The sequence below is a fragment of the Microtus ochrogaster genome, unplaced genomic scaffold, assembly GCF_000317375.1.
Source record: "Microtus ochrogaster isolate Prairie Vole_2 unplaced genomic scaffold, MicOch1.0 UNK1, whole genome shotgun sequence".
NCBI classification, from domain to species: Eukaryota; Metazoa; Chordata; class Mammalia; order Rodentia; family Cricetidae; genus Microtus; species Microtus ochrogaster.
The window spans coordinates 1,482,250-1,491,117 of record NW_004949099.1 but is presented as its reverse complement, the minus strand read 5'-3'; the positions used below and the strand labels follow the sequence as shown (position 1 = coordinate 1,491,117).

Below are 8,868 nucleotides of genomic sequence, written 5' to 3'. Positions count from 1 at the left end.
GGCAACCAGCAAGACAAAAAGAAAGGGTTAATTTAAGGCTTACAGCTTACCTGAAAACTCTGAGATTTATCCTCTGCCATTCAAACTACCCACCCACTCCTGCCCCAGCCAAGGTCTATCGGACCCCAACACATTCGCCGATCTTGGCCACAAGGTGGCACTCTTTGGACTTTCTTACTTTCTTCCCCAACACCCTCCAAAAAAAAAAAAAAAACCTAAGAAAGGAGGGGAGAGGGGAGGGAGCAAGACACCGCACTGCCCCAACCAAGAACAATTTGAAAACCCACCCCATCATACTTAAAATCTAGGACAAAGAGCCGTCAGGACGGAACTGCTTCGACTGCAAAGCTTGAAGCTTAGCTTGGGAGCGGCCTGACGGTCTGAGCCCAGCAGCTCCACTCTGCAGAGCGCCCTGGGGTCCCTGAAATCCGAAACCCCGGCGCAGAACCGGCGGAAACCAGAGCAAAACCCTTGAACTTTTCTGGACAATTGCTTCCGGGCGTTTCAAGGGAGTCAGGGGACCGGACGGGAGCCCCGGCTGCGAATGGCGAGCCCCTGAGGTCCTGTGGACACCAGAGAGGCCAGCGCTCCGGCTGCAGCATGGACCGCGCGGGGAGCCTGGGCGCGGGCCTGCGGGGACTCTGCGTGGCTGCGCTCGTGCTCGTGTGCGCCGGACACGGGGGACGTCGCGAGGACGGGGGACCAGCTTGCTATGGGGGATTCGACCTCTACTTCATCCTGGACAAGTAAGTGTCTGGAGGATGCTGCTCTCCGGCGGGTGGTCCCCAAGGACGCCCCTGCTGGACTTGGTCCCCAGCTGTGCGCGGTCCCGGCTGCTTTGCCTGTTTTTCTTACTGTCTCTGGCCCCAAGCTTGTGAGTCCCGGGAGGATGCAGTTGACTGATTGCTTCCCATCTTAGTGATAACGATTGCAACCAAAAGTAGAACTTGCAGATACTTCCAAAGAGGCAAGAGTACTCTTCAAAGCCAGCCATCTCCTTTTGCAAATGTCCGGCCCCAAAATGCAGTCTTTGTTCTCGTGGCTTGATGCCTGACGACCCTGGGCACTTAGTGTGAGTCCAAGTCGGGGATTCTTTACCTCTGGGATTCCAGTTTGCCCTTTGTAGGGACGGTCTTGTAGGGGGCTGAGTGCCATCCTGCCCCCTGCCCTATAGATAGCTGCCAGTCACATTGCCACCCTTCCTCCTAAGTGGTGTCAACCAAACTGCTTTCAGATACTGGCAGATGTCCTCAGTGCCCTTTGCCTCCAGAGCTGAGATGTAGGTAAATCTGGGCTGTTGGCTTTTTTGATTGATGGGCTGCCAGGGAGGCCAGCATGATTGGCCTCTTGACTAAGATGGACTTTGCTTGGGGAAGAACTGAGTTAAGACCAGTTCAACACTTTCCAGATCCCCGCAGGGTTGCCAAGCCGCAGTCACTCAAGCGCTCCTTCATGCGCTCTGCTGAAAAGCAACAATAAAAGGTCCCTCAAGATCCGAGCTCCTTAGATTTGTGCCTGTGCCAGGAGAGGCGCTTGCAGTGGTGGGGAGATGAATTTCACAGACTGGAAAGTATTTGGGAGTTGGAACAGGAGTCCTGAAAAATAAGCTGGCCGCTGGACACCAAATGTGCTTCGCAGTTGCTGCTGGGGCTTGGTTTTTCCGTAGAGGCTGTTTTGAACTCCAGATTCTTTGGATAAAAAGTGAGATCTCTTTCTTACAGATTTACGAGAAGGTGGATACTTAAAATTTCAGGCTCAGGCTAAGAAATGGAAAATCTTTTGTGCCTTTTAGCAGGTGGGAGCTGGAGGTCCTGGGTGCGGGGAACTCTGGGACTCTGTCTGAAACCAAAGGTGCTGGGCATTGTGCTCTTTGAAGAGAACTCGAGGGCTTGGGCTCCTCTCAGTAGCATGCTTGCCTAGAATGCCGAACCCTGGGTTTGTTCCTCAGTACCACAGAAACCAATAAACTCATGGTGGTGGTGGTGGTAGTGGCTCAGGCCAGCAATCCTTGCCGTGGGGAGGTGGAGGCAAGGGGACCAGGAGTTCAAGATGATCCTGTGCTTCTGGGCTACATAGTGAGTTTGAGGCCAACCCAGGCTACCTGAGACTCAAAAGAAACAAAAACCACGGGGTTCCAAGGAACCCATAAGGAAATTTGAACCATGAACAACAGCAACAACAAATCCCCCTTTTCCCAGAAGACTGTGGGGTGCCGTGAACACAACCAGGTGTCCTAATTCTATAATTTGAGCTGAACATTTGGTCCAGTTTATAAACGAATTTATTGTGGTGGTGGAATAAATCCAGTAGAATCATTTTAGGATTATTTTATTGGGGGGAAACCAAGTCAAAAGGTATAAAACATTTTTGGAAAAGAATAATGAAGACATAATTTCTCAGAAAATATTGGAATGTATTAGAAGGCAAATTAATGAAAACAGTTTGGAAAAGTTCAAAGCATATGTGGACAAAATAGAAAACTATATAAGTCCCTGTGAATGCTTAGTGGAATTTCAGATAAATGGGCAGTGAGTTCATTAGTGTTTAGAAAGGTTCTTTGTCAAGTAGTGGAGAAGATCTGTGTCAGCTCGGGTTTGCATCTTATAGAGAATGACAGGACACAGAGCCATGGGAAAGAACAGAGGAGATTTGACTATGTAAGCACTGTGCTCTTCAGCGGGCGACAAAATAGCATAAGTGGAATATAGGAAGCTGGGGAAGGTTCTGCAGCCTCATTTACTCTCTGAAGCCTGATCTTAGTATGGAAAAGCTAGTTAGAAATGAAATTAGCCTTACGTCATAATTTCCCAAGGAAAATTTATGTGAAAGTTAATGCACAAGCAAAACCACTCTGTTTCACTTGCAATTAACGAAATGAAAAAGATCAAGCAAGACACTGTGCTTATTGGGTTGGCAGAGGTTTTTAAAGCATTGCAGAGTCCAGTGTCGGCCACCTGGGTCCTGTCTTGCTAGGGATGGTGTAAATCGATGGTCTTCGTGGACTTGAACTGCATGTTAGAACTTTCTAGAAGGACAGAAGTGCTCTGTGCTCCTGCTGTCCAAAACAGTAGCTACCCGTCGTATGTGGTCCCCATGCAAATGAGTTTGTGAACTTTTAATTTTGTTTAAATTAAATCGTCACATGTGGCTGCCATGTGAGTGGTGTGGGTGAGACAATGCTTTGGCAGGAAGTATCGCATGCTTTTAACACAGCTAAGGGTCTTCTTTTCCATCCAGCGCGTCCTTATCTTAGAAGAAAGAGAGAAAGAGAGAGAGAAAGAAAGAAAGAAAGAAAGAAAGAAAGAAAGAAAGAAAGAAAGAAAGAAAGAAAGAAAGAAAGAAAGGTAGTCGAAGAGGAGCCCTAACTGTGTGTCTATGGTAGTGCGGTTTATAGTAAAAAGCCGAGAATTACCTAAATGTCTGACAATGGGATTTAGGTAAGACATGAAATATGCAGAGTATATATACTGCATAGCCTTTGCGGATTGTGAGTGTTTGCAAGATATTTTAGGAGAAATACATAATACTTATACTATTATGTTTCCAAACATTGTGTGCATTCCACCTTTGTAAGAAGCGAGGCCAGGCTTGATGCCAGCACTTGGGGGACCACGGCCAAACAGGCTAAGTAACTAGATCCCATCTCAGAACAGAGCAAAGCCAAGCTACCACCTGCATGTGCATGTCTGGACTTACTGTTAGGATTAGAATTCCTCTCTAGAAGATAAGAACTTTAACTTCTGAAATTTCCAATTTCTCTATAATAAACATACCAATTTTATATTCAGGAAAATGTGATTTTAAATGCTTTGTTTGTTTTTGGTTTTGTTTTTTAAGATAGAGTGTCTCTGTGTAGCCCTGGCTGTCCTGGAACTAGCTCTGTAGACCAGGTTGGCCTCGAACTCACAGAGATCCACCTGCCTCTGCCTCCTGAGTACTGGGATTAAAGCTGTGCGCCACCACCACCCAGCAATTTTGAATTCTTAAGGAAAAGTGTGGAGGAGGCTCTGGCCACTGAACTGAATTCCCAACCCCTCACTCCTTAATTCTAGCCTCTAACTTCCCATCATTGTCTTTCTGGGGTATTTTTGTGTGTGTGTGCTAAATGAAAAGCTTGCTGGAACTTCTATGCTTTGTGTGTGCCTCTAGCTACACCCACAATCAGGCAAACTGGTGGATGGGCCAGCAGGCAGGCACGGCAAACAGGCGGCAGGGTAGTCCCTGCAGAGTCCTCCGTCCTGGAGAGGAAGGAGCTCCCCAGATACCACTGTGCATCAGCAGACCGCAGCAGAGCGGGAAGGGAAAGAATGCTGACTTGGTTTGTGCTTGGGCTTCTGAGCCCCTTGATGGCTGGGGTGCTAGCTACAGGCAGAGCCATGGGTCACAGGGACCGAGTCTGCGGCTGCTCTCCCCACCCCTGCTATCCCTCCCCTCCGATAGTCAGTTTGCTTTCCTGTGGCATTAAAGCTCGGCTCTCTTCAGCTTTGAGCAGGATGCATCTCTGGCCTGGAGGGAGCCCAGATTGTAGAGTTAATGGAACGTCATGTTTTCTCAACCAGGAGCAAAGACTGTCTAATGATAACCCAGAACACCACAGTAACACAATAGGGCGTTATTAGGGGCTCTGGCAACCGGGTTGCACAGGGTTTTACACTGATGGAATTTCATGTTTATATAAACATGCTTTTCTGGTTATAGTTGGGAAGAGTAATTTGCTGGGAATTCAATCAGGGACTTGAAAATCCGATTTGGAAGGCTCCTGCCCAGAGAAGAACAACAGAACCTCTCTAACGTCTCCCAGGGGGTCTTCAGGACCCACATGGACATGGATGGACTTTTCCTTCCTGGCAGGGCCCTTTGTCATGGCAATGTGCACTTACACACCACGTATTAATTTTCTTTACGTAGAAGGAGAAGGCGGATTTTTCCATCTCCAGTCTCGGGGCAGTGCTGGCCATGATACTTGTGCCGTAAAGACTTCAAAAATAGAACTCAGAAGAGAGCAGGGATGAGGAGGGTGGGGCTGCAGGGTAAGACTTACTTTTTGCTCAACCAATTGTCTCTATCTCCTTTTCCCAAACAAAGGAAGCCCAGCTTGCCACTTTCTCAGACTTCCCCTGGGTGTTGTGAGGTGTGCTGATCTGCAGGCTGTGAGGGAGGGTGGCACCCCAGAGTCAGGGGCACACAAGCCATGGATACAGACAGACATTTGTCATCTTAGACTGGAACCTCACTAGGTAGAGTATTGTTTTTCTCGAAAAGACCTGGGTTCCCAATGATTAATCTACAAAGGAAAAGTTCAAAGTCCAGATTTAGGTGAGTTCCCAGTCTCTCACACGCTTACACAAGGCCCGAGGCAGCCAGCCCCTGGTTGGTAGGTGGGGTGAACCCTATTTTGTAGGTGGTAGAAACTTTAGTTTACCCCCCTGGGTTAGAATTGTCTACAACCAGGACTAGATTCCGACACAGCAGAACAGAACCTTGTCTGCTCCGGCCTGCCAGCCTGGCCTTCTCTGCTGAGCTCTACCCTGTGCTGTTGGGCTGTAATGAGAAGCACATGGCAATACAGCCAGTGAGACCCAGAAGGTTCCAGAAATTAAAAATCCCTGCACTGTGATTCAGTAAATCATGGCTCCCAAGCAGTTAAGACTGCTTCATTATGGAACAGCTACTGGACCAGTGTCCATCAGCTACTGCCGGTAGGAAATTTGCATGCTCCTGCATCCACCCCTCCCACCTCCCAGAGACCTGGGGCTAGGGATTCACACTCCCAGGTGTGACCAGTGCCTCCGAGTATTCTGCACTTAAAGGTCCAATAAGTTAGTGGTTTGTTCAGATTGAGTTTGATGGGACGGGGAAATTCAAGCTTGCAGATATGTCCAGGCACACAGATGGGGCTTGTTTTCTGAATGTCTTGGAAAGTCGTTTAGAGTAATGAGGCTGCAAAGCTGGCACCGAGCGAGGGGGCAGCAGGCATTAGGCTATCTCGAACAAGCTGCAATAGTAACCTTAAAAGACACCAGGACAAGCATTTCTCCAGGGCCAGGATTTTAATTTATTCCAACATTCCAGCAGTTTGGTTCCAGTTTGAAGAGGGCCTAGCGGGCAGGCGATCGTTGGTACAACTGCCTACAGATAGGAAGGTTTGGTGTAGACAAGACCCAGGTAATACGAAAGCGTTTGCTTTGTGTTTCTGTCTGGGTGATTTACCTACCTCTGCGACTGCCAAGTAAATTACCTCTACTTTTCTTACCTCTGGAGACCTGGGAAAACTGGGTGTCACACTGAGAATAGAGTCCAGGAGGGGCTGGGAGAAGCCATCTCTCCTATAACTATAACCTGTAATTATCTCCCAGTGTCTAGGGACAGACTCTGGCAGCCCTTGGACAGACAGACTGACACATAAATGCAAATTAGACTCACTTCATGCTAATATAAATCAGGTGGCAGAACGAGAGGCCAGATTCAGCCCCTTGTACTAATTTAATTATTCCCTAACACATGACAAAGAGGATATTTGGACACATTTTGATGTGATTTTCAGACACACCAAGTTCTCACTGAGAAAGACATTTGATTTCCTCCATTATACTTGGCTTATTCTTTTCATGTGCCTGGCATAGACATGTCCTCAATGGTGATCAAAGTGATTGAAGCACTTGGCCCCGCAATGAAAACCAGGATAGACAGTGCCTACAGCAAGCCGTGTCCTTTCCCGGGAGGTGCAAAGACAGCCGAAGCCGGAAGCAGTCTGGACTGGTGGCTTTTTAGGCAGAGGACATGAGAGGGCCTCTGGGAAGCCAAAGCTGAAGGCTCCAGTGAGGATTTGGGGCAGGGCAATCAAAGTCAAGTTTAGATCAGTAGAAAAATAACAAGTGACTGTCACGGCCCTGGCTCCCTGCCAGGCACTATGGTACAAATGGTGTCTGGACAAGCCTGGTTAGCCTTTGCAGTCCCGTAACATCTGTACAGTCACCGTCACCCTTCACTGGTGGGGGGAAGCTGAAGTGTAGAGAGACTGGCTGAGACCACTTTAATCAGTAAAACCAACCTCAAAGCCACAGTTTACTTGAAAGATGCAAGACTGAGCAGTCAAAAGAACATTAAATAAGTCAGGGCGTCATGGTGAGCTACGTTATGATGTGGGGATAAGCAGCCTTCAGGCCTCATGACAGGCTGCACTCATGGCTGTCCTGGGAGGGTCCCTTCTCCATCACAGCTACAGAGGAAGCAACTCAATTCCTGCCACTCACAGCCCACTGGCCCATACTGGTCATGGGCCCTCACTTGCGGAAAGGGACTGAAGAAATATATGCTGGAGGACAGAAATACCAGATATGTGTGGGCACTTGCGGCCTCTACTGCAAACATAATTATACACTCCACCGGCCTGCATAAGCAAGAATAGCAGCTAAGCCGGATAAGGAGCCAACACGTCTGGAAGGGGTCAGTTTGGAGCTGAGAGGCTAGGGCATGCTAACCAATCAGGAATGACGATGAGGCTAGCATTTCAGATCTAGCCTGGAGGTGGCACCATGTCTCCTTTCTTCCCTTCCCCATTCCCGCCATACTTAAGAGGAACCCTTTCGTGCCATGGGTAGGAATCAGCTTGATAGGGTGGAAAGGGGAAGTCACCAAAGTGTGACACGAATATATTTGAAAGACGAGAATTTCTCTTTGTGTAGTTGGTGGGATCTGAGGGAATTTGATGGCTGGGCAGCAAATCCAGCCCTGGTGCAGGGAGGCAGCTGAGTTAAGAATTTCCACACAGAGGTGGATTCGGAGTGTGACTTTGGGGTTTTGACTCCCACCAGTGTTTCTAGATGGAGAGGAGGCTGTCACACCCAGTGAGACAGGTTTTCATTATGCAGGAGTGAAGGGTAAGTTAGCATTCCTAATTCTTGTCATCTAAATATCATGATTCTTCCTGATCATTGTGATAACCAACGATGAATAGACGCCAATACATTTATTTGTTTGTTTGTTTGTTTATTTATTTTTGGTTTCTCAGGACAGGGTTTCTCTGTAGCTTTAGACCCTGTCCTGGAACTAGCTCTTGTAGAACAAGCTGGCCTCGAACTCACAGAGATCCGCCAGCCTCTGCCTCCCAAGTGCTGGGATTAAAAGTGTGTGCCACCACTGCCCGGCTCTATGTTTATTTTTAAGAGCCACCTAGGGTTGGTCCCACTTTGTTGAGAATCCCTGATAAAGGATGGAGAGTAGAGCAACACGTGCTGAGCTTGTTGCTTCCAGGCTGGAGAGAGGGCCCAGTGGTTAAGAACACTGCTGCTCTTCCAGGGTCTCTGGTTCACTCCCAGCACCCACGCATTGGCTCCTGGTCATCTGCAACTCCAATCCCAGGGGTTCTGATGCCCTCTTCTGGCTTCTGCAGGAACTACATCCAGGGCGCAGACTTCCATGCAGAAGCACAATCCCAACAAAACACATTGCTAAAAAAAAAACCACACACACAAATACACTAAAAAAGGTTTGTTTATTACTAGTACCCAAGGATCCATCCCAGCAGAAATGGTAATGGGGCGGGAAATATAGAGAACCAGTGAGAAGTGTTGACCTTGGAAGTGAGTGTACTGGGTCCCGGTTTCACTGGGACAGGAACTTGGACTTTACAAACTCTCCTCAGATGATTCTCAGATGGCTGTGGTGTAGGTCACTCATTCTCACAGAAGCTTTAAGGCCAAGGAGAAAGACAAGAACAGCTAGCCTTCCTCCTCCCTGAAGAACAAGCAGTAGCTGAGGCAGCATGCTCCTGCAAATGGAACTCCAGGGAAAGTCCTTGTTTGGGTGGTGATGAGGACGCCAACATGATGTGGAGGATGGAGAGTGGTGTAGCAGGTGGAGGAGGGA

General features: G+C 48.3%; 1 protein-coding gene across 1 annotated transcript in view; it reads left to right on the top strand.

The window, feature by feature from the left end:
* The first annotated feature begins 385 nt into the window (after nt 1-385).
* The window catches only part of Antxr1 (ANTXR cell adhesion molecule 1), a 218,251-nt gene continuing 209,768 nt past the window's right edge, over nt 386-8,868 (top strand). Inside the window, exon 1 of the mRNA XM_013352879.2 lies at nt 386-746. Coding sequence (XP_013208333.2) covers nt 601-746 — 146 coding nt within the window. The 5' untranslated portion in view covers nt 386-600. The remainder of the gene's footprint in view (nt 747-8,868) is intronic.